The sequence below is a fragment of the Penicillium oxalicum genome, chromosome IV, assembly GCF_001723175.1.
Source record: "Penicillium oxalicum strain HP7-1 chromosome IV, whole genome shotgun sequence".
NCBI classification, from domain to species: Eukaryota; Fungi; Ascomycota; class Eurotiomycetes; order Eurotiales; family Aspergillaceae; genus Penicillium; species Penicillium oxalicum.
Window position 1 is genome coordinate 3,285,493 of NC_064653.1, and position 26,030 is coordinate 3,311,522.

General features: G+C 53.1%; 8 protein-coding genes across 8 annotated transcripts; 5 read left to right on the plus strand and 3 right to left on the minus strand.

The window, feature by feature from the left end:
• Positions 1–214: 214 nt before the first annotated feature.
• POX_d05911 (uncharacterized protein) lies at positions 215–2,058 on the plus strand (the record flags this gene model as incomplete). Its single annotated transcript, XM_050114746.1, has 2 exons — positions 215–861; positions 969–2,058. The coding sequence occupies 2 exons, from the start codon at positions 215–217 to the stop codon at positions 2,056–2,058; spliced, it is 1,737 nt and encodes a 578-aa protein (XP_049969697.1).
• A 1,022-nt stretch (positions 2,059–3,080) lies between these two features.
• Positions 3,081–5,575, plus strand: POX_d05912 (uncharacterized protein; the record flags this gene model as incomplete). The annotated part of the gene is made up of 3 exons (XM_050114747.1): positions 3,081–3,347; positions 3,602–5,024; positions 5,121–5,575. The coding sequence occupies 3 exons, from the start codon at positions 3,081–3,083 to the stop codon at positions 5,573–5,575; spliced, it is 2,145 nt and encodes a 714-aa protein (XP_049969698.1).
• Positions 5,576–6,073: 498 nt separating this feature from the next.
• POX_d05913 (uncharacterized protein) lies at positions 6,074–8,877 on the plus strand (the record flags this gene model as incomplete). The annotated part of the gene is made up of 3 exons (XM_050114748.1): positions 6,074–6,979; positions 7,074–7,211; positions 7,291–8,877. The coding sequence occupies 3 exons, from the start codon at positions 6,074–6,076 to the stop codon at positions 8,875–8,877; spliced, it is 2,631 nt and encodes an 876-aa protein (XP_049969699.1).
• A 656-nt stretch (positions 8,878–9,533) lies between these two features.
• Positions 9,534–11,132, plus strand: POX_d05914 (UDP-N-acetylglucosamine transporter yea4; the record flags this gene model as incomplete). Its single annotated transcript, XM_050114749.1, has 4 exons — positions 9,534–9,758; positions 9,864–9,889; positions 9,988–10,004; positions 10,102–11,132. The coding sequence occupies 4 exons, from the start codon at positions 9,534–9,536 to the stop codon at positions 11,130–11,132; spliced, it is 1,299 nt and encodes a 432-aa protein (XP_049969700.1).
• A 511-nt stretch (positions 11,133–11,643) lies between these two features.
• POX_d05915 (Dynamin-related protein dnm1) lies at positions 11,644–14,201 on the minus strand (the record flags this gene model as incomplete). Its single annotated transcript, XM_050114750.1, has 3 exons — positions 11,644–11,958; positions 12,035–14,020; positions 14,103–14,201. The coding sequence occupies 3 exons, from the start codon at positions 14,199–14,201 to the stop codon at positions 11,644–11,646; spliced, it is 2,400 nt and encodes a 799-aa protein (XP_049969701.1).
• Positions 14,202–14,857: 656 nt separating this feature from the next.
• Positions 14,858–17,587, minus strand: POX_d05916 (uncharacterized protein; the record flags this gene model as incomplete). The annotated part of the gene is made up of 4 exons (XM_050114751.1): positions 14,858–14,944; positions 15,034–17,022; positions 17,111–17,298; positions 17,383–17,587. 4 exons carry the CDS (start codon positions 17,585–17,587, stop codon positions 14,858–14,860), a joined length of 2,469 nt encoding a protein of 822 aa, XP_049969702.1.
• A 2,301-nt stretch (positions 17,588–19,888) lies between these two features.
• Positions 19,889–22,740, plus strand: POX_d05917 (AMP deaminase; the record flags this gene model as incomplete). The annotated part of the gene is made up of 3 exons (XM_050114752.1): positions 19,889–21,292; positions 21,372–22,492; positions 22,608–22,740. The coding sequence occupies 3 exons, from the start codon at positions 19,889–19,891 to the stop codon at positions 22,738–22,740; spliced, it is 2,658 nt and encodes an 885-aa protein (XP_049969703.1).
• Positions 22,741–23,780: 1,040 nt separating this feature from the next.
• POX_d05918 (uncharacterized protein) lies at positions 23,781–25,605 on the minus strand (the record flags this gene model as incomplete). Its single annotated transcript, XM_050114753.1, has 2 exons — positions 23,781–25,244; positions 25,288–25,605. 2 exons carry the CDS (start codon positions 25,603–25,605, stop codon positions 23,781–23,783), a joined length of 1,782 nt encoding a protein of 593 aa, XP_049969704.1.
• Positions 25,606–26,030: the final 425 nt, after the last annotated feature.

Sequence of the window (26,030 nt, forward strand, 5' to 3'; positions counted from 1 at the left end):
TCTCTCTACCGGGCTTTTCCTCCTCGGTCAACACAGCAGGACTCTCAATCTCATTGAGATCCGTACGACGACCTCCCATCCGTTTTCAATGTCCCAGACCTAACGATCAACGCCTCTCACTTCCCACGGCCATCCGAGTCTCCACTTTGATCACACACCAGTCTTGTCCCGCAAATCAGAAGCGTTCCGGATTCCCTTCGCATGCACACCGGAGATGACGACGGTGCTAGTCAATCCCCGCGAACAGCCGTCGCACCAGTTCACCTGCGACTCGCTGCAGTCGCCGACGGTCCAGCGGTATTTCTTGGGCGACCACGGCATCGCTCCCAAGCCCCCGATGCAATTCGCGTATTCGGCCCGAGAGTGCCCCAGTCCCGTGCCTTCATCTACGGCTTCCTCTAGTCCGCCATCCCCCAGCTTCACCCAGTCCGCCCACGATTCTTCCACGTACACCCCCACGACGCTAAGCAGTCTCTCGCTGGCCGACCACCACGAAGATGAGGAGGACTTGATCCTGCCCGCCTACGACACAGAGATTCCTCCCCCCGTCTCCAACACGAAAGACGTGGACCGGGATCAGGAGACAGTCAGCAACGCGTCGGTCGATGACGCATCTCAAACGCCCACGTGGTCATGCCAGACCCCCGCTGCCGACGATACCTCAGTGGAGGAGGAACCCTCACGACATGTGGATTATTTGTCGCATGAGTGGCGTGAGGAAGACATTTGGGCCTCGTGGCGCTACGTGACCGCGCGAAAGGAATCGTACAGTAATGGGGTGCGGTTGGAAAATGCTTCATGGAGAACATGGGCCAAGGCGAAGCATCGTCTGGGGACCATTTCTCCCGAGACATTGAATTGGTATGCTTCTTCTCATGAGCCATGTGATTTGTTCCCTCCTCTCTCTCTCTCTCTCTCTCTCTCTCTCTCTCTCTCAATATGTGCAAGAACTAACACTTTTTTCTTAGGCTCAAGGATTGCGACGTGACATGGCTCTACGGACCGTTGAAAACGTCCACCTTCCGAGACACCATGACCCTCAACGCCTCCCCCCCACCCAGTCGATTGGAAACACCCAGCTCATACCTCGACCCCAAGCCCATTCTGAAGAAGAAGACCATGTCCGAAACGATTCTACAACGGTCGCTCTCGCAGCACACGCTTCTGCAACACGCAGGTGCAATTCTCAAGGCACAAGAGGCCGCACATACTTGGACGCGACCCGCTTTTCCCAGATCCACTACCGATTTGGACCATCTGGTCCACCACCCGGCAAGTTCGGCCACGTATTCGCTGGGCGGTACCGTGACGACTACCTCGTGGTCGGGAATCGCCTCACCGGGTGAACGACGGCACATCCATTTCAACAACGAAGTTGAGCAGTGTATTGCCGTGGAAGTCAAAGATGCCGACGAGGAAGAGAGCTGGTTCCCGGCATTCGATACCGAATCATCGTCTGATGATAGCGTGGTCATGATGCGACAGGTCCCTGGGGGCGCCTCCCCCAGCAGCTGCAGCACGCCGCGCGGCAATTTCAGTAGCGATAGCAAGACGATAGCGCCTCTCCCCTCCACCACCCTCAAGTACCGTGGCGATACCCCCGAGCCCCGCGAGTCGATCCTCGATCGCTGGTCAACCTCCACCGCATCCCCCTCATCTACGTTCTCATCTTCCTCTTTCTTTTCCTCCTCCTCCGCCGGCCCTCCTTCTCCCGCCACTCGCTCTATTCCCTCCTCCAAATTATCTCCCACCCCTTCCGTCGCCACCCTGCGACCCTCTCAGCCATCGGCCAATTTCTTGCTGGATGATGACGATGAAGATTCTTCTCTCGATTTTACCGGCCAATACCTGAACCGTGACCAGCCATGGTTTGTGTCGGATGACGATGATGACCGTGCTGGGCGTCCCCTTCATCTGACCTCGTCGGGTATGTTCATGCCGGATGGCGAGAATGAAGGCGAATCCACGAATCACGGCATTCTCGGCCGAGTTGTGGATACGGTCAATACCGCACGCGACATTGCCCATGTGATCTGGAATGTGGGCTGGCGTCGGTGACCCTGGGCCTCTCCAGTAAACGCCTTGGAATCTGGTCTCGCCGCTCCTTGCAGATTATCGGGGGAGGCATCCCGGCTCCCTCAACATGGGCCTTACCAAACCATGGGGAGTCACCACCATCTGTCGCATTCAATATCCGTGGCAGGGGACGCCCCGGATGTCTCTGAGCTTTGACATCTTGGGCATGACCCCGGTGCCGTATCTCCTTCTTCTCAACCATCTTTTCCCCAAAATTTAGATTCCCCTCTGCCTATGACCAGAAAGGATGAGGATGATTGGACTTTTGTCTCTGAAAGAAGAGCGAAAAGAAACAAAGAACAAGTCCATGTGATGATGACGGGTCATCTCTGTCATTCCTCTTCTTTTCTCATGTTGGTCTTTTCATGTATAAATGACTTTTGCACATATTCTAATGTCTTTTTTCATCTTCGGCTTGACGTCGAAATTGAAAGCTCACCGTGAAGGAACTAATATACCATGTTCATCAAACCACAATTTTTTTCCTGTAAAGACCAAAGGGCCATAAGCGCCGTGTATTCTCAGAATGGACATCTGAGGCTGGTGGCGGATGTTTATCGGATCTATGTGCACGGCAATTGCGTATTCAGAAAAAAAAAAACTTTTCCACCACTCTCTTAGACACTGTCTGCCTCGAATGTAGTCAGGACGCCAAAATGTCTGTGTGATCGGCAGAATCGATGGGTCCATTTAAAGTAGCCTCGAGCTTGGACTCGGGGCGAACAGCGTTCACCTGTTGCCCCACAGCTCCGGCCCCTGATCATCTCCCCGAACATCCAATTCTCCCCCTCACGGTTCTCCGGCTTTCCCTCGAGACTGTCAGACTTGCGACCTCTTCCGAGATCGGGCCTCAATTACAAGTGGGGGGAGGTTGCAAGACATATATATCAAGCCAGGTAATCAATTGTGCGAGTGGCCGAGTCCGCGCTGCAGTTTCCGCAAAATCACATCCTCGAGAAATCCGGTCATTTCCAGCCCAGTTGACATCCCCCCCGGATCTCGAGATGGAAACGACCAATGTGTCCGAACTTGTCGAACGGCTCGGCAGCGACGAGGATGCTGTGCGCAAAATGGCAGTGTTCAAGCTCCAGAACAATATCGGAGATCCGTCATTTGCGGATACGTTTATTGTGGAGGGTGGGTTGACTCGTTTGCGATACTTGACGCTTCATGCGACGGGGAATACGCTGGCGTATAGTTTGACGAGTTTTGCGAGGTTGTTGGAGGTGGATAAGGGGTGGGAGTGTGTGGATGGGGAGTTGATTGAGAGGGTAAGTTGGAGGGGGATGTTCAGGGTTCGGTGTATGATGTGCGCGGGAGTGTTTTTTTATTCTTTATTTTCCCTTCTGGGTTCCCTTTTTTTTCCGCCTAAATTTCATCCGAAGCCTTCGAGGATTGGGGTTGCGCCTATCTGGCTCTTTTGGGGGTTGTTTGCTCTGCTGGCGTTCAAGATGTTGGTGGTGGTGGTGGATAGTGATGGATGTTTGCTAACCTGCGTGACACTGTCCATTGCGCTGGACTTTAGATCGTCGAGCTGATTGTCACCCATCCTCTGGTGAATATCCTTCGTGGGGCCATGTCGATTCTGGTCTCTATTGTGTCCCACCCCCACGCTGGCAGTCGCGCCTCAGAAGCAGATCTCTTTGGATTCCGCGCGCTCAAACCCGCCATCACGATATTTCCGCAGTTCCTCGAAATGCTCGTCAATCGCCTCTCGTCGGCAGACCATGCCCTGTGTGCGAATGCTCTGCAACTGATCAACTCGCTGATGCGGGATTCCATCACATTCGACTCGGAGGCTGAGTGGCCCAAGTTTATTCAGAGGTTGCAGGATTTGGGCGTCATTCGTGCGGTGTATGTGCTGATGCAGGACTCGGCGCTGCAGGATCTGGCGCATCCGTTGATGGAGTTTCAGTCGTTGACCAAGGTGCTTTTGAGGAAGTGGAGGGATATTCCGCTGGACTTGGAGAAGCAGGAGCACCGAAGGGCGTTGAAGGGCATTTATCTGGCGAGTAATCCCGGCAAGACTGGTGCTGGTAAAGCAGGTGGGAGTACCACAGATGGAGGCGTTAGTGGTGGTGGTGGTGGTGATGAGACAGAACCAAAGCGCTCCAAGAGGCATCATCCCGAGAAATGGCGCCGATTGGGATTCGAGACGGAGAGTCCTGCGAGCGAGTTTCATGAGGTGGGATTCTTGGGAATGATGGATTTGGCCGATTACGTGCGCAGTCACCAAGATGAGTTCCAGAAGATGTTGTTGGAGCAGTCGACCAAGCCTGCGCGGCAGCGGTGTCCGATTGCGCGAGCCTCGTTGGCGGTGACTTTGATCCTGTATGAGCATTTCGAGGTGGACCAGATGGAGATGGACGATTCGAAGAATTACATGATGCTGGAATCGCGGACGAACTTCGATCAATTGTTCAAGCCGCTGCTGCTGCACTGGACGCGATTACATGTCGCGGGTCTCCAGGCCTTTTTCCGCCTGTGGAAGGCGACGGCGGCGGAATCCGAGGACTTGGATAAACTGGTGGAGTTGGTTCGGATTCTGATCGAGTCGGTTGTGGGGGGTGCTGGTCGGACCAAAGACGTGCAGGATATCGAAGAAGATCTCGCCAATTACGATTATCAGCGCCTGCGGGAACTGCAGATGGAACTCTTGGAATTGACGTATGAGGATGCTTGGGGCCAGCACCTCAATCAGGTCCGCGAGGAGCTTCAGCATGAGGCGTTGCAGTTTGTCAAGGAGCAGCGCATTCGATGCTTACTTGCGGGGGCGTGGTTCGCGTTGGATACTTTGACAAATTCGACATCGACTTCCAAGCTGGAGACTGGATCGAACGCTACGCATCAATATGTGCAGCTCTCCCATAATCGGCGATATCTTCATTTTGGCGAGTTCGACTCGATGGGCGATCAGCTTCCAGAGCTGGATTCCTTGCCAAATAAAAGTAAGCCTTTTCCATTCTTTGGCAACTGAGGCGTCAAGACGTCTTTTTTTTTCTCTCTCTAGGACACATACTGACCCCTTTCTTCTCCTTGATCAGTTGACCTCACGACTGTGTCTTCTGTGGTCTCTAACATCTCTACTGCTCCTGATCACGCCTCATCCTCAACCATCAAAAAGGGCACCGCTCCGCAAGCCTCTACAAAGATCACCATTCATGGCCATGCGTCTACATCCACTAGCCATTCGAAGAATCCCAATCACACGCGAACAGCAAGCAAGTCCACTTCTAAAGAGGTGGTCTTGTTGACACTTCGACCCGCCAGTCACAGTGTGGCCTCCGAATGGCTGGATGGCCTGTTGATGCTCCTCAATCAACAACCCATCACCGCCGAGACGACCAAGTTGATTGATCTCGTCAGCAATTATGGTCTCAAGATTCGCCTGTTGAATGTTCGCTTCGACGATGCGACGTTCGCGGGAGAGGCTCCCCCGGTACCGTCGCGAGAAGGGCTCGATGAGGATTATTACTATGATGTTTTTGGGGGTGTCTAGTCGCGGAGATGATTGATGGTTTTTTTTTTTTTCTTTCCATGATGGTTTGTGTTCCGCTTTTTTTTTCATTGACTGTATGGGCGCGATCACTGTGATTATTCTCTTGTTTATGACGTTGATCCTCTCGATATAATTATACCCACTATGACCGAAATGGATGTATAGCTTTGTTTTACTGTGAGCTCCGGGGAAGGACCCGTCTGGCGTGATTTGGGTGAAAAACAAGATGGTTTTAGATACTCTTCACCTTGGTGGTTTTTCTATTCTTCGAGACTTTTTTCTGTTTCATCAACTTTAAGCTGACCATCTATATTTTCATGGAATTTAAAAGGCGATGCTATCGCTGTGGATCTGCAGCGAGTAAAGAAATATACACGCAATTTAATCACTTTACCCACTTTAAGGTTGGCGTCATCCCGCGCTTATCGGAACCGCGCGACATGTCATCCATCGCCTCCATGAATCTTGTCCCTTTCTTTCTCCCTTCGGACCTCCAACATGGACGGTCGTCCAACCAAAAGACAGCGTCGCTCAGTTCATCCAGAACGGACTCTATCACGATCATCAAAATCAGACTCCCCGCCCATTGACATCCCTTCGTCCTCTCCCTCTTCCTCCTCCTCCGCCGCAGTCCTCGCGTTAACTTCGCGTCCCAAAGCAAACCCCAAATCGAAGAATCCTAAGACACGCGCCGTCCCCCGAGCTCCATCATCCTCAGTCTCGCCGCAAAAGGCAAAACCACAACTCAAACAAACCTCCTTATCACCAAACACCAAATCGCAATCGAAATCAAAATCGCTTCATACTTTCTTTCAGCCCGCTACCGAGGCGCAACGATGGTCGGCGCAAAAGTTCGAACCCAGGCGTCCATTGGCTGCCTCGTCAGATCTGACATTTGACGCGGATATCATTGAGGATGATTATGACTCTTACGATGAGATCTTCTCGCAGCATTTGCACGTTGGTGGTGGCAGTGATAGTGGTGGTGGTAATGGCGGGCGAGGAATGACAAAAACGAACAAAGGAACAGAGACTATGGTTCAGATTGAATCTCCTGTCGTGCATGGAGCTGGAGGTGGGAAGTCACGGCGTCCGATGTTGAAGAAACCTACGACGACAACAAAGACATTGCATTCTTCGACCCGGGCAAGATCACGTACTTCGAAACGGTTCTTGATGCCGACAGAGGATGTGACGGGAAATGAAGGAGGAGGATCAAGACAAAGATCTGTGTCTTTTCCTGCTTCAGGCACTCTTTCGACTGCGGAGCAAGAGGATGTGGATTCACGACCTTGGGCACAACGATATGCGCCAGCTAATTTGGATGAGGTTGCCGTTCATAAACGAAAGGTCTCAGATGTGCAGAGGTGGCTGGAAGATGTATTTGCGGGGAGACGGAGAGAGGTGAGTTGTCTCTAATGCTCCCATTCTTCTTCTTATGTTGTTCTATGGAGAGTTGGCATGTCGTGAACCATCAGACTAAAGCCCGTTTGATCAGAGGTTACTGGTTCTTCGAGGCCCTGCTGGCAGTGGCAAGACGACTACGATTACCCTTCTTTCCAAGGCTCTCGGATTCGATCTAATCGAGTGGCGCAATCCTTCGGTATCCGATGCTCCTGAACAAGAGTTCGTCTCGGTGAGCACTCATTTTGAGGAATTCCTCGGTCGTGGAGATCGGTTCGGGGCTGGATCTAGAAGATTCAGTTGAGACGAAGGGCGATCGGGATGCGAAGCCTCGAAGTCAGCGGGTCCTCTTGGTTGAAGAGTTTCCGACAGTTCTCAGTCGAAACTCCTCAAGTTTGGCGGCGTTTCGTTCGTCGCTCCAGCGTTACCTTGCTGCTTCGACAGAACATACTTCTCTCGGTGGCTGGATGCACCCTCCGATTGTGATGATTGTCTCGGAGACGATGCTCAGTTCCGCGTCGTCCATATCAGACAACATGACAGTCCATCGCTTGCTGGGACCGACACTGTATAATCACCCCGGAACCTCCATCCTCGATTTTAATGTGATAGCTCCCACATTTATGCAGAAAGCGCTCCGACTGGTACTCGAAAAAGAGTCGTCTACGTCTCAGCGCTCTCGTGTCCCCGGATCTGCAGTGTTGGAAAAGATTGCGCAAATAGGCGACATCCGCAGTGCGCTTTCTGCCCTCGAGTTTCTCTGTCTGAAGGACGACAAGATCGGGAAATGGAGTGGAACTTTGACGAAATCAAAAAAGTCTCGCAGCGGATCAGGCCTCACGCCGATGGAGCAAGAATCTCTCGAACTCATCTCGCAGCGGGAAGCCAGTCTAGGAATGTTTCATGCAGTGGGCAAAATTGTGTATAATAAACGCCTGGATCCGAGTCTGCTGCCCCCGGATATCCTCGCTGTCCCATCGCCCCCAGATCATCTTTCTCACCACCGCCGAGTCAAGGTCTCAGAGGTTCCAGTCAATGACCTCCTTGATGATACGGGTACTGATGTGTCCACTTTTACTTCTGCTCTGCACGAAAACTACCCGCCCTCTTGCCACGGGCACTTCTTTACGGATAGCCTGAACGCCTGCATCGAAGCACTTTCCGACTCTGATATCCTCAGCGCCGACAGGAGACCGTTCCACGGGTCTCGCACCGGCGTGGGAGTCGGAGCAACCCCCTTTAATTCAGGCGTGGACATGTTTCGACAAGATGAGATCAGTTTCCATGTTGCGTCCCGTGGTGTCCTTTTTGGCCTCCCGTATCCCGTCAATAGAAAAGTCACCTCAATCAACGGACGCAAACCCTCCAGGGTTGCACATCAGATGCTCTATCCTGCTTCCCTGCGTCTGTGGAGACGATCAGAGGAGATAGAAGGGCTAATCGATTCATGCCTCCGGCAAATGCTTGACCCTGCCAGCAACTCTCCGAGGCTGGATCGTGGTAATACTGAGTCTGCAGGTGTCAAGTCCTGGAAGAATCTTCGGCTGGGATACGGGTGTTCGAGTTCAGAGCCGGGCGGCGGCGGAGGTTCTGCATCCACGATCGTGACGATGATGCCGCGCTTAGATGCGTTGCTCTATCAATTACCCTATATGGCACAAATTCGTCGTCAGGGGTCGGATGGGTGGCACCTCGCCCAGATTACTAGTATCTCTAGTAGCGGTACCGATACTCAGGACGGAAGATTGGACGACATGGACGAGGACGAGGCTGAGGCTTTTGTGCCTGGATTACCACGGCCAAAAAGCGTCATGAATGTCGGTCATCTCGGGTCTACAATGCCTGCTCCGGAGGAAGAAAAGCTAATTTTGAGTGACGATGACATTGTGGATGATTGAGGGAAGCAAAATTTGGTATCTTCAGATTTAACATGTCAATCTATCAATCGTCCTTAACCCACGGATCATATTCTTATAATATCAGATCCCCTAGAGGCTGATTTACGAAGACTATTTGAGCTTCACTGGGAATACTGACCAAACTGATACCCTAGAAATCGCAATTTGAATATACGAGCTCAGAGACTGTCGATCAATCTGCAGGAAACCTCACGATACTCCATCTGCTGTAGTTCCAAGTCCTTTTGTCCTCCGGACCCACGCAACCTTATCTTATCGTCAGGCGGGAGGAGATTCGGAGAGCGCTCTCTAATCTCCGATCTCCGCTTTCTTATTTATTTCACACCACGTCGCCTCTTGCATCAACCCTTGACCAATTGGGGGATACAACAAGGATAGAGCATAGACTATATGTGACTGACTCTCGTTGGATATCCATTCCGGAATCTATCTTTCCCCATTTTCCCCTGCCTATCTATACACCCCGTGTGAATTGCGGAGCTTATCCCGTTCGAAGACCGCCCCCTCGAGCGACGCGATTTCGGTGCTCAATTTCCTCCTCTCCTACCCCGGACTCTCTGAGACATTCTCGTCTTTGTCTTTCTGGTTGATTTCATATATAAAATACACCTCACACGGGCGCGATACTGGCCAACATGATCAATGATCATCAGGGAATCAAGAAGAGGCCGGTTGACTATGCGGTCCCCTCGAGGTCTGCGCATCAGTCCGATGGTGCGGCAAATGGACATGCGACCTCTGAGAAGAAAGGGCAGACGGGAAGCTCGGAGGTGATGAAGGCTGTGGCTCATGCTACGTTTCCCAATTGGGCGAATATGGTCTTGATGGCCTCGCTGATTTTCGGTGGATGTTGTACGAATGTGAGTTTTTGAAAACGATGGAACAACCGGGGAGACGGAAGAAGGTTGAATTCTTGTCTGGCTGGTGAAAATACAAGTAGGCTGACATGCGGTTCTGCATGATAGGTTTTTGCACTTGAGGCGATTATCAAGTAAGTCTGCTTATCCATATTCACATATGTGATCTGTTATAGTTGGCTTTTGCGATTGACTCGGTGGAGAATCGACTGACTTTTTCTCTTTTGGTCAGACAATTACCTACGGCTGGTAAGTGCTGTGTCTGTGGGGCTTTTGCGATTGAAGTTACTTTTCGAGCTATTGCGCCATCATTTCGAAGGAAATTTCTGACGTGCATCTCGAGCAGGTCCCTTGATCACCTTTGCGCAATTCACACTATGCGCCCTGTTCACATTGCCGCACTTTCTTTCCTTGTCTGCCGGGCCTCGGAATCTATTCATGAGTCCTCGTGTGATTCCGCTTCGATCATGGGTGGTATACACGGCCTACTTTGTGTCGGTGAATATGTTGAACAACTGGGCCTTTGCTTATAAGATCTCTGTGCCGCTGCACATTATCCTCCGCTCTGGAGGACCTGTGGCGTCTATGATTGTTGGATATATCTATAACGGGAGACGGTATTCTCGCGGCCAAGTCGTGGCCGTGGCCCTATTGACTGCCGGTGTTGCGGCTGCCGCGTTGGCTGATGCCCAAGCCAAGGGCCAGTCCATCGATCTTCCCTCAACAACCGCTGACGCTGGCGGCCGTGAAGTCGATGAAGTCTCGCTGATGACCACCGCGACTGGCTTCACGATCCTCGCACTGGCTATGGTCCTTTCTGCGTTTCAGGGAATCTACGCCGACAGATTGTACGGGAAATATGGACGCGATCACTGGAAAGAAGCGCTGTTCTACTCGCATGCTCTTTCACTGCCACTCTTTGCGACTAGTTATCCGCAACTACTGTCACAGTGGCGCATCGTGGCTTCATCACCTTCTCTGCTCTCCATCGTTTCCTCTTGGAACGTCACCGATACTTCGTCGACTGTGGTCAGTCAGAGCATCGTTTCGATCGTCGCGACTGCTCAGCAACACAAGCTTCTGGCGTCTTTTCTTGACAAGGTCCCCGTTCAGGTTGCTTATCTGACGATGAATGCCCTGACGCAGTACGTTTGCATACGAGGTGTGCATCTGCTGTCTGCCAAGTCGTCGTCGCTGACGGTGACGGTGGTTCTCAATATTCGGAAACTCGTCTCATTGCTATTGTCGATTTATCTATTTGGTAACGATTTGGCCTCGGGCGTGCTTGTCGGGGCGGTCTTGGTCACTGTCGGTGGTGGATTGTATGGATTTGAGGGGACCAGGTTGAGGAGAAATCCGACGAAGAAAGATCAATGATTTGCACGAAGGCGTCAAGTTCAAGATTTTGGACTTGGAAGAGTTATCGATAGATACAAGGGATAAGAGACTTCCCATCCAGTAACGTTGATGATGTATGTATTCTTGATGCACATGTGAATTGTCAATTAGATAATTGTATGCTTTTTATCTTTTCTTCCCTCTCTCTTTGGGAATTGGGGATACTATGTTAGGCGAGAGAAATCTCCTTCATATCAACTTGGGCTACAGCGAGGGCCCGGGAAAATGCATCACAGCAGCTGGGTAGCGAGGGAAAACGTACACTCTCATTTTGCTTCCACAGAAGCAAATGTACATCAATTGCCCCTCAGAGAAAAAAAAATAATTGTACATTCGTTGTAATTTGAGCGGATAGTAAAAACAGACCAGAGAAAGAAAGTCGAAGATGATCACACGGCGATAATACTCAAACATAAAAAATGCAAGACGAGATCCTTCCCCACCAATACCATAATGATAGAGCGTGGATTTTCGAATCGGCTGTTCAAGTCTATAAAACTTCGCCCACGATCTTGGCGGCTTCCTTGTAAGTCTCCAACAATCGCTCGCATTTTTCTCGCTCGGCCTTGATGCCATCGTCTTCATAGAGCAATTCGCCAAACAAATCCTCTTTGTAGAGTTCGCTGACGAGTCGGTTTTGCACAACATCTTTACTGTGGTTGACGAGCAGGTGCATAATCGCCTTAGGAACTTGGTCGGCAATGGTTTCCCGCACGATGTTGAAGTAGGAGGAGATAAGACGGCGGATGAGCTCGGTTTCGAGAATCTCGCGGTCCGTCAAGGTGGGCTCCGCATTTTCATGGGGCTGTAAGGAATGCAGTGTCAGTAAGTGTTTTTGGTAGGAGTGGTTCATTGCATAGAGTGCTTGGGGGGGGACTTACGAAAGAGGATATGTCTCCGCCAAATTCGCTGGGAGGTGCTGGGTATTCCTCCACCGGCAAGACTGGTGACCGAACCTCTTGACGACGAATGCTCTGACTGATGCTCGGTTCACTGTGATGAGTCACTGGCCGGGTCAAACCCGGCTGAGGCGCAGTCGCGGCACTTGACAGACCACCCTCTTTACCAAAGAAGTAGTTGAGGAATGAGTCACGCGTGGTATGGTGTGAGCTACCAAATGCGGCCGCACTGCCTGCGTGAGCACCGTTCAAAGTGGCAGCGATTCCATTCTCTGCACCCCGGCCAACGTGAGGCGACATGCTTCGGGTCGGTTTCCCGGACTGATTCCGAAGTGGTAGGGTCTTGGACTCGGCCTGTGCATCCTCATCGTCTGGCCCGCCAGCAGCTCCGTTTGCGGCAGTGAGCTCCTTTTGGCGTCGCTTCTCACGCTTGCGCTTCTCCTCAGCCAAAAGGACTTTGCGTTCCTCCTCTTGTCTGTTCTGGATGATGGACTGCATGGCGGCGGCAGCGCCAGGGAAGTTGGGGTGGTTGGTGTTGATGTAGGCCCGCTGGATGGAGATCAAAGACTCCACATAGCCAGAGCAGGGGCCCAATCGCTCGCGGAGAAGGTCCGACACGACTTCAATTAGCTTACCCTGCAGACGAGGGAATCGCAAAAGTTCCTGAGAGCCGCAGGTGTGACAAATCTTGATCAACTCTTCGTAGACCAGCTCAACACATCGTTGAGCGGGCGCCTCAAGCAGCTTGATCTGCGGCTTAACCAGGAGATCAAAGGCGAGTTCGGGCACGAACAAGCTAGGGCGAGGACCTGTTGAGTTCCGGATCGCGGTTCTGATATCGGAGACTGTCAAGTTATGGGTGGGATCAATTGTCTCCAAAGAGTTTCCAAAGACTTCGTTGAAGATGTAGTAGATACGCGCGCCGCCGCAGAGCTCCTTGGTGGAGATCTCGGATGATGTTCCGTCAATAGACGAGATGAAAGATGAGGCGAATCGTGTCATGAGCTGAAGGATCAAAGAGCCACGATGTTCTTTCCCGCTGAACTGCTTGTTCCCATAGCTGGCCAGTTCTTGTTGCGTCTGCCCCATCAGAGTGTTCAAACGGGCCTTGATATCTGGGAGACGGTCTCGAATGTGTGCCATCAGCGTCGAATTGAGAGTTTTGGCCAAAAACTGTGTGCCACATCGATTGGCCATATTTCGATAGGCTGGGTGATGACGGAAAAAGTCTGCTTCGGCGCGCAGAGCCTCGGAGAGCGACTTGCCGCACTGGATATCCTGCTGCGAGCGGTTGACCACGCCAATGAAGCCCAGCTTCAAGGGGTACACCCGACCAGAGAGGATGTCCATCGCATTTGTGCCGTGGTCCATCAGGTCCAATTTAGACAAGACTCCGATGGTTCGGCGGCCCATTGGGTCGACCTGACGAGCAAGCTTCAGAGCCTCCGAGTTGACCAGGTCCACATTGGCGGGTGAAACAGCGAGAATGATACTGTTCGGCTTGGCGATATATTCAAGAATCAAGGTCCGGGTCTGCTTCTCGATGTCGGACGGTTGGTCACCAATAGGCACCTTGGTCAGACCTGGCAGGTCCACCAACGTCAAATTCAGGACGTGTGGGGAGAAGATTTTCAGGTTGATCGGCTGCCTGTTGATGCCCTTGTTGCTCCCAGCAATGCGCGCTGTCTCCGCTTCGATCTCCTGCTTCACCATCAAGAAGTCCTCAAACTTGCGACCTGGGAGGTGATGGAACTCGGCCCACTCATGTTGACCAGCAACGCTTTCAGGGGTGTGCGGGACATGGACTTCGTCGTTCTCGGGCCGGTCGGGGCGCTCGCTGGGGATGTTGATGAGTTGAAGAATCAGGGGACGACGAGTGACGATGCCACTGCCACGCGGCAAAAAGTCTCGTCCGACAATGTTCTCCAAGACGGACGATTTGCCAGACGACTGGGAACCAACAACGACCTGTGATAGATGTTAGTGATTTCAAGGCAGAATCGGCTACCACGAGAGCGCGATGTCGCTTCAAGGGACTGGCAAGACGTACAATCTGAGGAAGATCGAGAGAGTCATTGCCGATCGTGTTGAAGACCAGGTCCTGCAGCTTGTTCACAGTGACGAGCAAATCATCGCCGAGAGACGCCATTTTGGCCGGTGAAAGAGGCCGATATCCACGAGGGTGAAGGGCAGTTGCTCCACGGAAGAAAGACGCGAGGATATCGGCAGACTAGGACTGCCCTTGAAACGATGGATGAAGATCACTCTTCCAGCCGGCTACGGACTTCGGCCGCGGACCAACACTGATGTTTACGGGCGCTTTTCCACAGCACGTGACAGGAGGTGGGTGCTGGGCCTGGGCTCGGTACTTGTGACAAGCAGGGACCGACTGCCACTAAGAAAGTACCTGCTTCTTCACAAGTGAAGATTACGTAATGAGACATGACGTCGGGGGAGTCGAGAATTCCACGGCTCGAAGAGTCTCTGGGAGTGTACCTTCTAACACTCCTCGAAGTTGGGACCTGCCAATGTCTGACTTACTCCATTGGAAAATTGAGAGTTGTATATTTCAACATGGATGGGATGACCTAGGTGAAATGGAGTGCCCACTAAATGACAGAAAACACGGATGACGCCAATTTCGAGGTTCCTGGAAGAACTCATGTAGGCTGGTTGGGGAGGTCAAAACTAATCCCTTTCCCCACGCCTCAACATTACAAAAAAAAAAAAAAAGACGAGTACAGGTACTGCCTATGCATGTAACTATTCAAGATAATGGATAACACAAGCCATTTTGAGCAGACCTTATTGATTCAGCTCAACATAGTTGGCTGGGAACAAACCGCGAGCACCCTTGTACTCGCCAAGCCACCAGTCATCGTCGGGGAATTCCTAGATTCTCAGTTAGCATCCAGCAAGACGAAATTTTTATACCATCTGGGGAGGGGGAGGGGGAGAAGTCTGGCTCGAGCGAAACGTACCACGTTCGTGATCTGTGCACCCTCAGGGAAGCTCAGCTCATTATCCTCTGCGGCCTCATAGTCGTACAAGGCGGTCGCGGTAGGATGGCCGGATGCTGCTGCAGTAGGCGCGGCGCGCTGCACGGGGGCAGCCACGGGCTCGGGCTCGGGCTCGTGCGCAGGCTCAGGTTCGGGGGCATAGTGGGAAGTGGACGGGGCAGCCGCGGTCTGATCGTGGTCGTCTCCTTCGATGACCTCGACATAGTTGGCCGGGAAGAGACCCCGTTCACCGCGAGAGTTGACGCCCAACCACCAATCCTGGTCGACCATCTCAATATCAGTGACCTGCTCGCCCTCACGAAGCTCAACCTCGTTGTCCTCTGCTTTCTCGTAGTCGAATTGAACAATGGCCCGAATGTCTGCCGTGGCTTGTCCGGGAGCAGATGTTTCCGTGATAGCCTCCGCTGCGGCCCGGCCAATGTCTTGGTGCGAGTCGTCCTCCAATTCTTTCTCATCGGGAACAACCGCCTGGAGGCTTCGAATGGGCATCGCCGGAGGGGGGGACTGCTGCTCCTCGTGTGCATCGGCCACGCTGCTACTGCTCACCGGCATCGCTATCCGAATTGGTGAGCTCTCCCGGACCGCAGGAGGAGTTGGTGGGGTGGGAGATCGTGGTGGCTGCGGGGGCGGCGTGGGCAATTCCTGGTGAGCCTCCGGCTCGAACTCCGCCTGGCGCTCGGGTTCGGGTTCGTGCTCGTGCTGCTCTGGCTCGTGTTCTTGTTCATCCTGCTGCGGTTCCGGTTGACCGGTCGGAGCGGACAGACCAGGTAGAGGAACCGGTCGGCTCGTCTGAGGGATGGAGGGCGCAGAGTCTTGAGCAAACTGGCTACGAATGTCCTGCACGTGCGGAGCAGGGGCGGGCTCGGCCTCTCGAGCGGTAGGCTCAGACGCGGCGGCATCGGGCGCTTGCGACGAGGGCGTCGCATCCTGGACAGTCTTGACGGCAGCCCAAGACTTCCCAGTGTAGGAGCTTTTCCATTCGCCCTGACCGCTAGTCTGACTCTGCAGGGGCTGCGCCGAGGGTTTGGCGGCCGGTGCAGCCTCCCCACGCTCCTTCGCCTTACGCTCCGCCCACAGCTGCGCAGGCGTCTTGCCATCTTTGTCGGCAAAGGTACGGCTGGCCGCTCCGACCTGCACCGGCGCATTGGCGGAGGGCCCCCCGAGACCCACCGGCAATGGTGGTTTGGTGCCGGGGAAAGCAGGGCCCGAGCCAAACTTGTTGGCCACCTTGGGCTTCGGAAGATCAGTGAGACGTCCCGCCGGGGAGATGGGGATAGACCGCTCGGCGGGGGCAGAGGGCTCATTGCGAGGTGCCGGGCTAGGGACGTTGGCAGAGGGAACGGCAGCGGCGTCGGCGGTCTCATCAGGCTTCTGCGCCCGCGCACGGATGGCCGCAATGTCGACCTTGCCCACGGGCTCGTATGTGCCTTTCACGGGAGCTGGTCGGTCGTCCTTTAACTGGCCCGACTCTGCGGCTTGCTTCCTGATCGCTGCAATGTCGACTTTACCAATAGGCTGGTAACCTCCCTTCACCACGTCCTCTCGTTCTTGGGGGGCCGGAGCAGGGATCTGCCGAGTCGGAGCTTGATTCTCTGACTTCAATTGCTGAAGGTTGACTCGCGTAGGCTGGTAGGCCGACTGAACTTTCTCGAGCTGGGTGCGAGTGACTGGGGGAGCATCCTCGCCCCAGCCATCGTCGTCGACCTTGGCGGATGAAACTGGCGGCACGGCACGAGCGCTAGGGGTTGGGACAATACCCCCCGAGCGAGATGGGGTGAACACCGGCTTACTCGCAACGGGAGGCCGAGGCCCAGCGGGTACCGATGAGCCTCCGGCACCTTGAGATTCAGAGGAAGAGTACTTGGCGCCCGAGGAATCTGCCACTCTCTGCACAATCCCTGCCGGAGAGAGATCACCATCGGCGCGCGCTGTGATCTGGACATGGTATCCCTGGAGGACCGAAGCGCTTCGCGTTAGTGGACGCCCTCATGAGGAAACGGGAGAAGATTCCGTAGTCGGGCACAATATGGCAACGTACGTGAAGAAGCTTGGATACAGTCGCCAGATGACTGGTAAAGTAGCCCTTTGTGCGCTCAGGCACGCCTTCACCGCACCAGGCGATGAGAACGTTCTTGGGCAGTCCAGTGTTTGGATCTGTCACCTTCACGTAGGCGAATTGTACGCGGCCTTCGGAGAATTCCTCGATGAGGTCATCCAGTTCACCCTCTATTGCGATCAACCCCAACTGATTAGCTCCATTTATTGTAGAATGTCGTTTCTCAGCTCAGCGCATCTTGCAAGAGAACCTACCTCCAGAGCTCTGGACCTTGAGCACACTCTCCTTGTTACCCGCATCTGGCTGGAAAGCATTGACGAGAGGAGTGGAAACGGAAAAGACGGCCCAGTGGCCATAAGTCGGTGAGGCCGCGCTGCCTGTCGGGAGAGTTGCATTGACCACCGACTGGTAACTCTTCGATATGGAGGGGCCATTTGTGGAGAGGTTCAGGGATGCCATGATTGCAGGGGCGGGCGGCGGAGATGTCTTAGGGGAGGGGAGAAAGCTGGAAGGTTCAATTGACAATACTTGTCAGTAGCTGATTCAAGTTTGAGCCCCGGCACGTTGTTGATCTGCACAAGCCTCTGCACATTCGTTGGAGATGGGGTGGTTTGAGGGGAGGCGGAAGCTGCGGGCGGTTGTGGAGAGCAGTTCCCAAGGCCACGAGGAGAGTCTTGTTGACGTAGGCGGCGAGGAGGGGTGTTTTGTCGAGGTGGAAAGCACAAATTGGGAGGAGGCTGAGCGGATGGAATTGAACACTTACAGTGCACTTGATCAAGTAGTGATCCCCTGGAGAATCTGTGATTGGAGGGGGGGGACTGAGCAGAAGGATGCTACTGAAGCAACGATGGGGAGAAAGATGGACGAAGCTTGTGGTCGAGGAGGAGAAGGTCTGGAAAGGTTTCGGTGGGGATTCCGTCAGGAGACTCACGGGTGTGGTCGCTGCGCCTTTTGGGGCCGAGATGTTTAATGGGGGGGCACTAGTGGATGTGGCAGTGCTCTGCTAGTCCTTCTAGAAGGGAGAGAGCGGATTGACGGTGGCCTAATTCTTGTTTTCTCCAACAAACATGCCAGGCTCCAGAGGCTCTGGTGTGACTGACGGCGCCAGTAAGGCTGATGCAAGACCCATCGGAGCTGTGAAAAATTCGTGTTCGTATAAGCCTGGTTCATCAAATGTCGACCTGCAACCCTGGATGTGTATCCCACGCAGAGTTAGTAATGGAGGTGCCTGGCAGCCCTATTATGGGTTGTTTAGTAAGCACGAAGCACAAGAACCTGTCTTGACTTGACAGAGCGTCTACAATCAGGCATCGTCGATCCTCATGTTGTCCAGCATCCTTTTTGGAGAAGCGAGACCCAGGCAGATCTACGTACCACGATCCAGTACTTGACAACGCTTCCGGCAAGCGCAGCCGTATACGGAGATGTAGGATATATACACACACACACTGACAGAGCCGAGTCATGTCACCGGTGTAGATTGTGTCATTCGTGAATAGGTAACATATTTCTTTGGCCTCGATACATTGGTGCTTCGGGATAGGAGGGCCACTGAAGCCCTTCAAATAGCACTGTGTTATAGTTACCCGGTGAGTTACTCGTGATGCCGATCATCTATCAAGAACCATCACGGTCGTACTACTAAATAATTCGACCGCTTGTGTGACTAGTAGGTACCTCAGTAGACTCTACTACTTAGTAGAGTACTACTATGTATGTACGCTACATATATGCCAGAACCACTTCTGAGTGGTCAGTACTGTACAACCAATCCATCTGCCTGTAATCCAGATAGATTGCAGACAGCATCGCTACGCCAATACCAGTATGGCTCATTGGCTACGGTGGCATATAGAGTATACGCTATAGTACCCTAAGGTTAGCGTACCCCTCGGGGCCTAGTGACTATCGGGGGACTGCTGATCACGTATCTCAGATTAGAGCACAGCTGCACGCTGATGGATGACTGACTAGGTTTACAGCCCACATGAATGATGAATTTCGCAGAATCCTTTTCGTTTTCTCGTTCGACACGCTCTGGGCAGTCTGAAGCTTCATGACTGAAGCAAATCAGCCCATCATCAGCCAATGTATGCAGCGCAGCAGCGGCTTTTAGTGGAGCCTGCGTTGTCCCATGTACTGTACTGTATCCTGTACCTGATCTGTATGACTCAGTCATAATGTTTGTTTATTTTTTTTTAGAATATGTCGTTTTCATCCGGGTCACGCACTGATCCCACCTCCTGAAAGAGATTCATTCCTTTCTTCGAACAACGGTCATGGGTTCCCTGACGCGATTGTCAATTGTAATCCGTCGCCGGTAGAGGCCATTCGCTGGCTTAGTCAAGCTTTTCGACCGATCGGGACCCTCCCACGCGCTGTGCAGCTCACCGGTGGATCAGCAGAGTCATCTTCTCCGCCTTTTTCTTGGGCCCCAAAAAATTTACTGAGATACACCGATAAATAGAGGGTGGGCCCTCTTTTACCTCTCTCTCCCTCTGTGCTGGACGACGGAGTCTTCTTTCTGGAAGGTGCACCCAGTGTTGTCTGCTTGTGAGCGATTCCGTCGACGCATCTCGACATCCCTTCGTTCTTCCAAAGGCTTCAAGCGGGATCCTCCTACCAGCGTTGGAACAATTCGTTCTTGGTTCGAGAAGCTACATCACAGTGCATCCCGCCATCGAAGCCCAACGTACCTCGTGTTCCTCGTCATTTCCCCCGCCCAGCCTGACCGTGCTCGTGCCACATTCATTCAGCATCATGTGTTCTTCCCATTCGGAACGGCCTGGTTCAGATCGCAATGGGGACCAGTTCCCACTCGCATCCCCCAATGTCGATTCTGCTGATGAGGATTCGACCGGCTTCGCCCTCCACGAAGCCCTGGACGACTCTCCAGAAGCCGCGACCGCCATTCTTCCCCGCGATCTGCAGCAGAAGACGGCGACGTACGACTATGCCTATGAGAAGTCTTTGAGTCACGCCGAGGCCAAGTTGTTTTACCAGCACCATCAAATGACCGCCAAGGGAGATTCCCCCGCCAGTCCCATCTTCATGGGACGCTCGCCAGTCGAATCGGCCGAGGCCAAATTGACGACAGGATTAGGCACAAGCCCCTTGCAGCAAAGTCAAGTGGCATCCTCAGCAGGCTATGAATCAGACTGGCATCTGGGACCGGCCATGCAGCATGATCAAGCCAACGGGTTGCCGCTGCAGATGCAGAACAGCCATCTGACCGCAGAGCTGTCCGCACGTAATCATGCCATGCCCATAGGCGGCACCCACCCATCTCCCTACGCCTCGCATCCGACCGCGACCTCTACCGCGGAAGGCATCCACGGACTGGGCCTGGGGATGGGGATGTCGCAAACGGCCGCGGGGTTTGCCCCGGGGGGTGACGCAGTCACGTCGGAGTTGAATGCGATTTATCGTAAGATCAAAGATCTTCTCGAGCGACGGTCCAAGTACATGGCACTGTCACTGCAGAGACCCGAGGACGACCCGAGGAACAAGCCTGAGTGGGAGGTTTATCCTCCACCGCCGGAACCCGCCTGGCACGAGGGCAAAGAGTATGAACCCGGTAATGCGGGTGGGCCATCTGATTTGGCAGGAGGCAAGAAGCGCAAGATGGGCGAGGATATCGGCGAAGACTTCGACATGGCCGCTCTGGAGCCCGTGCCCGGGCCATGCTCATGGACCTATCGACTCGATGGGAACAGCGTCTACCAAGTCTATGAGTCGGACGCAGCCGCAAAGGAGGAAAAGCCCGTGGTCCAGATTCCGTCTCTGCGTGATTTCTACGTCGACCTGGACGCCGTGGTCGATGTCTCCACTGACGGCCCAACCAAGAGTTTCGCCTTCAAACGCCTTTCGTATCTGGAAGGGAAGTTCCAGCTTTACGCCTTGCTGAACGAGTATCAAGAGATTGCCGACAGCAAGAAAGTCCCCCACCGAGACTTTTACAACGTGCGAAAGGTTGACACCCACGTGCATCATTCAGCGTGCATGAATCAGAAACATCTTCTCCGTTTTATCAAGAGCAAGATGCGAAAGTCACCCGATGAAGTGGTTCTGTATCGTGACGGAAAGCATTTGACTCTGCGCGAGGTCTTTGAGAGTATCAACCTGACCGCGTATGACTTGAGTATCGATACTCTGGATATGCATGTACGTTTGACACCTACCACTTCTTGACCCGGAAAACCCTCCTTCCATCCATTTCTTCTTACTGACCATCACTTGGCAGGCACATACCGACTCTTTCCACCGGTTTGACAAGTTCAACTTGAAATATAATCCTGTCGGTGAATCACGCCTGCGTGAGATCTTTTTGAAGACCGACAACTACATCAAAGGCCGCTACCTGGCGGAGATCACTAAGGAGGTGATCTCTGACTTGGAGTCCAGCAAGTATCAAATGGTCGAATGGCGAATCTCCATCTACGGCCGATCCATCGATGAGTGGGATAAGCTTGCCGCCTGGGTGGTGGATAACAAGCTATTTTCTCCCAATGTTCGCTGGCTGATCCAGGTCCCTCGCCTGTACGACGTGTACAAATCCAGCGGCATGATGGAGAACTTTGAGCAAGTTATTACCAACGTTTTCCAACCCTTGTTTGAGGTGACCAGGGATCCCTCGAGTCACCCCAAACTGCACATTTTCTTGCAGCGAGTGGTCGGATTTGATAGCGTCGACGACGAGAGCAAGCCTGAGCGTCGGTTCTATCGCAAGTACCCAATCCCCCGCGACTGGAACACCAAACAGAATCCTCCCTACAGCTACTGGATCTACTTCATGTTTGCCAACATGGCCTCTCTCAACACATGGCGACAACGGCGAGGATTCAACACATTTGTGCTTCGACCGCATTGTGGTGAGGCCGGGGATCCGGATCATCTGGCGGTGGGGTTCCTCGGCTGCCACAGCATCAGTCACGGTATCTTACTGCGCAAGGTACCTCTTCTCCAGTACCTTTACTATCTGGATCAGATCGGCATCGCTATGTCGCCCCTCAGCAACAACGCGCTTTTCTTGACCTACGATAAGAATCCCTGTGCCAGTTTCTTTAAACGCGGCCTCAATGTTTCCTTGTCCACAGATGATCCATTGCAATTCGCATTCACTAAGGAACCCTTGATCGAGGAGTATTCTGTCGCTGCTCAGATCTACAAATTTAGCGCAGTCGATATGTGTGAGCTTGCTAAGCACTCCGTCGATCAAAGTGGATTCGAGCTCTCTCTCAAGAAGAGATGGTTGGGCTCAAAGTGTGGTCTTCGTGGCGTGGCTGGCAACAACATGGCCAAGAGCAATGTCCCCGATATTCGGGAGGCTTTCCGCCAGGAGACTCTCCAGGCAGAATTGTCCTTGTAAGTTTACCTCCCGGTTCGAATTGGGCACTCATTTCCCCTTCTCCTCTCTTTCCTTCGGATCTTGGACGAAGACATGAAAAATTGAGTCCTGGTACTGACGCCCCGGTGGCAGGATCGAGCGGTACTCGAACGGCCCGGCGCCTGAGGATCAGCATGCCTTGGCCCCTGGTTTCCTTCATACTGCCAATCAGGCGGCGATCAAGACCAGCTATTCGCCTTCATCCAAGAACCTCAGCAAGGCCTGAGGCTCAATGTCCTCGTACAAAGCAAAGACCAAGGATCTTTCTCGTCTTCATTTGCATCCAGAAGCTCATAGCGACTATGATCATACCGCCTTTGGGGGCGCTTTTTCCAGCCTCATAATTATTCGCAGCGAGACAAGGCTTAGCCTTGGTTTATTGAGCTGATTATAACCATTTTGAACCCATTGAATACTACCATTTCATACCGACACGTCCATGATAACAAGCTTCCTGGACCTCTCGCAGAATGAGGTGGAATGATTGATGGAACCAGGAGCACGGTCTAGGGCCGAGCAGCTTGGAGGGGGAAAACACCGGACTGGTTTAAACAACTCTTACCCGCCCCCCCCTCTCAAGTATAACTATCCAGCCCGCTTATTTTATTATACTAGCCTTGAAATTCTCAAGGCATTTGCGAAAATATCTCTCCTAAGTTCATTCGGGGCACCCTAGGAGCTTCCAGAGTCAATGAGTCAATACTGCTAGTCCCAGAATATCTTCCATTCTTTCCTGCAGTTGGGAAAGGGAGATTGCAGACCCGATATGTTTGAACACGTCTTTGACGTAACTTGTCGGGTGTTCGTAAATGCTTTCTCTTGACGTGATAGAGCTCGAACAGATTTGGGCCCAAACCTGCCCGGCCAGAATACTGAGCTTCACGGCACACGGCATTCCCCTCCAAAATCAGGATATTGGTAGAGCTACAATGAAAATCATCTACTACCAGAACGAAAAAAGAGGAAAAATTGTCGCCAAGGTGCGAGAAGCAAGCAAAATGTCAGATGAGTATTATACCAAAGCGAGGGACTGTAAACCAGATTTCCCACCAGTAAGAATGAGTATGCACATTTGCACCACACCTACGAGTGCGTGAGCAATGGTAGACTGTGCTGGTGTGGAAATCGTAGCAACGGCAAGGAGTCCAAATGGAGAGATGACAAAAAGAAAAATCGTTAAGTGTGCGCACTTTACGTATTTGCACTTGCTCTTCCTCGAGCAAAGCTAGCTATACTCTTCAGTTCCACGAAATGAAGCCGAGCCATTCAAATGGCCCAACTTCCTCTTCGTTCTCGAACTCCCCAGGCTTCGAAGTCTGTTTCATCTTCGGCCATGCTTGGCTGTTGGCGAGCCCACTCGTGAATATATAAACGAAGAGCTTTCCACCGCACACAAGCGACGTTCGCATTTTGACCCTCTTCTGGTGCCATAACATATCCCCGAGCATCGGTGGAGATATCATCCCGTCGGAGCTCTTCGACCGAAATTCCCGATATCTTGCTCAGTTCATGATCGTAATACCGAGCAACACAGGGGTAGCCCAAGGAGAGGTAGTTGTAGATTTGTGTAACAAAGCTATCGTTGAACTCGGCCTCTGTCTTCTTCCTCGACAGAGCGGGCCTCGAACCTTTGTGGCTCCGGCTGATCTGCTCTCGCGACTCGGGTTGGGGCTCCGGTGGAGTTGCGGGCATGAAGTTGAATTCCTCGCACTGAAGCATGGGAGTGGTGATCCCCGGCATGACGTGGGGTTCGTGCGTATGACCTTCCTCCTTGTGACAGGTGCCCATCCACAGACCGGTGCCACGCCCATTTTCACGTTGAGGTCCTGCACACCACAAACCACCACAGCCGTTACAGGGACCCTTTTGTCCCTGAGCAACACTCTCTGGGGATGGATCTTCGCTCAAGGTGCCCTCGGGTGACTCGCTCTGCGGCAGCACGATATCCGTGCCCAGCATCGGTGGACTTGGACCCAGTTTCTTGCTGGCCGCATGATGGCGGGTCAGAGAATAACCCTTGTTCTTTGTTGAGACCATCACCCGCAGCCGCTGCTCCGCTTCCTCCTTGTGCTGACGCATATACTCCAGCTCCCATGAGAGATCTGCTGACGACTGTCGGCGAGATTTGATATGATGTGGCTGGGGATAGATCAAATATCGATCGTCTGGCGATTCCCTGCCTTCCTCATCGATAGCAAAATGGTCCACCGGTTGGTAGTCCTGCTCGTTGGGGAAGGCAGCAAGAGCCTGCTCCTTCAGCTCTTCCTGGGCTTCTCGCGCCGCGAGTGACAAGAGATACCCCGAAAACTCGCCCGCATGGGGATTTTTTCTCGTCTTCTCCCTCGGTTGAGATATAGCGGGATCCGATGACGTGTCGGTGGGTGACGCGGAAGGAGACGGGGTCTGAGGAGAGGAGTCGGATGTATCACTGCCACTGGATGGGATCGACGGGAGATCGGGAATCCTAAACGAATGCCGTCGGGTCTCTTGCCGGCGGAGGAGATTTGCATATGAGAATCGAGACTCCTGGAGATCAAGCGAAGCGCTTCGTTGCGGGGTCAGACGAGCAACATGGCTCGTCGACTTCGAGGGAGGCTCGTCCCAAGACTCGGGCGGAAAGAGAGTGACATGTTCTCGTTTCTCAGGACTTGTTCTTTCTCCCTTGACCGACCGGTAATCACTTTCAAGAAGCTCCGGCTTGAATCGTCTCGGTTTGCTGGAGCCGGGTGGCTGATGGCTGGTTGTTGTGGTTTCAACAGGCTGTGGCAGGAACTTCCGGATAGGCTTGTCCGATCTCTGGCATTGCGGGTGCCTGAGGTAGTGTTCTCTTTCCTAGAGTCCTTCCTGTCTGCGATGGCCGCTGGTCATCTTGTTTCACAGGCTTCGCTGCAACTTTCCGCGAGGTAGTCTCGACGGGTTGTGCCAGGAATCGTCGAGGCCGCGATCGAGAAAGGTCCGCCACCTGGACCGGCGTCTCTTGTTTCTGCTCTGGATCTGCCTCCGCCGAAACTGAGGGTTGGTCATGGTGTGACTCGGCCGCGACACTGGGCTTCTCGGCTGGTTGGTGGGTCGCCGGCGGCTGAGGGCCCATTTTCAACAACCACTGTATGTATTGCGCGCCACTCGCAGCATGCTCTTTAGGAACAGGATGAACCGGTCATCTGTCAGATCGTGCTCGAAAAGAGGGGAAGGGGTAAGAGTGGTATCACAATCCTGAAAGAATACAACACCTGTGACACTGGGCAGGTGTGGAGAGAGGGTAGAGAGTGGGGGAGAGGAGCTAATGAACGTCGATGTCAGGCGGACACCGGGAAAGGAGGCGGTCGAGAGAGGCGGTTAGCTTGCGCTGAGCTGTTGTCTGTCCTCGTCCTCCTACACGAATGGCAAAGAGCAACTTCCAACAACGGCGACGATCAGTGGGTAAGATATGCGGGCGCAAAGAAAGACTCGCCACCTGTCAGGACCAACTCCTTAAGCACACGGCTTCGGTTGAATTCACCCCCCGCCATCGCCTGT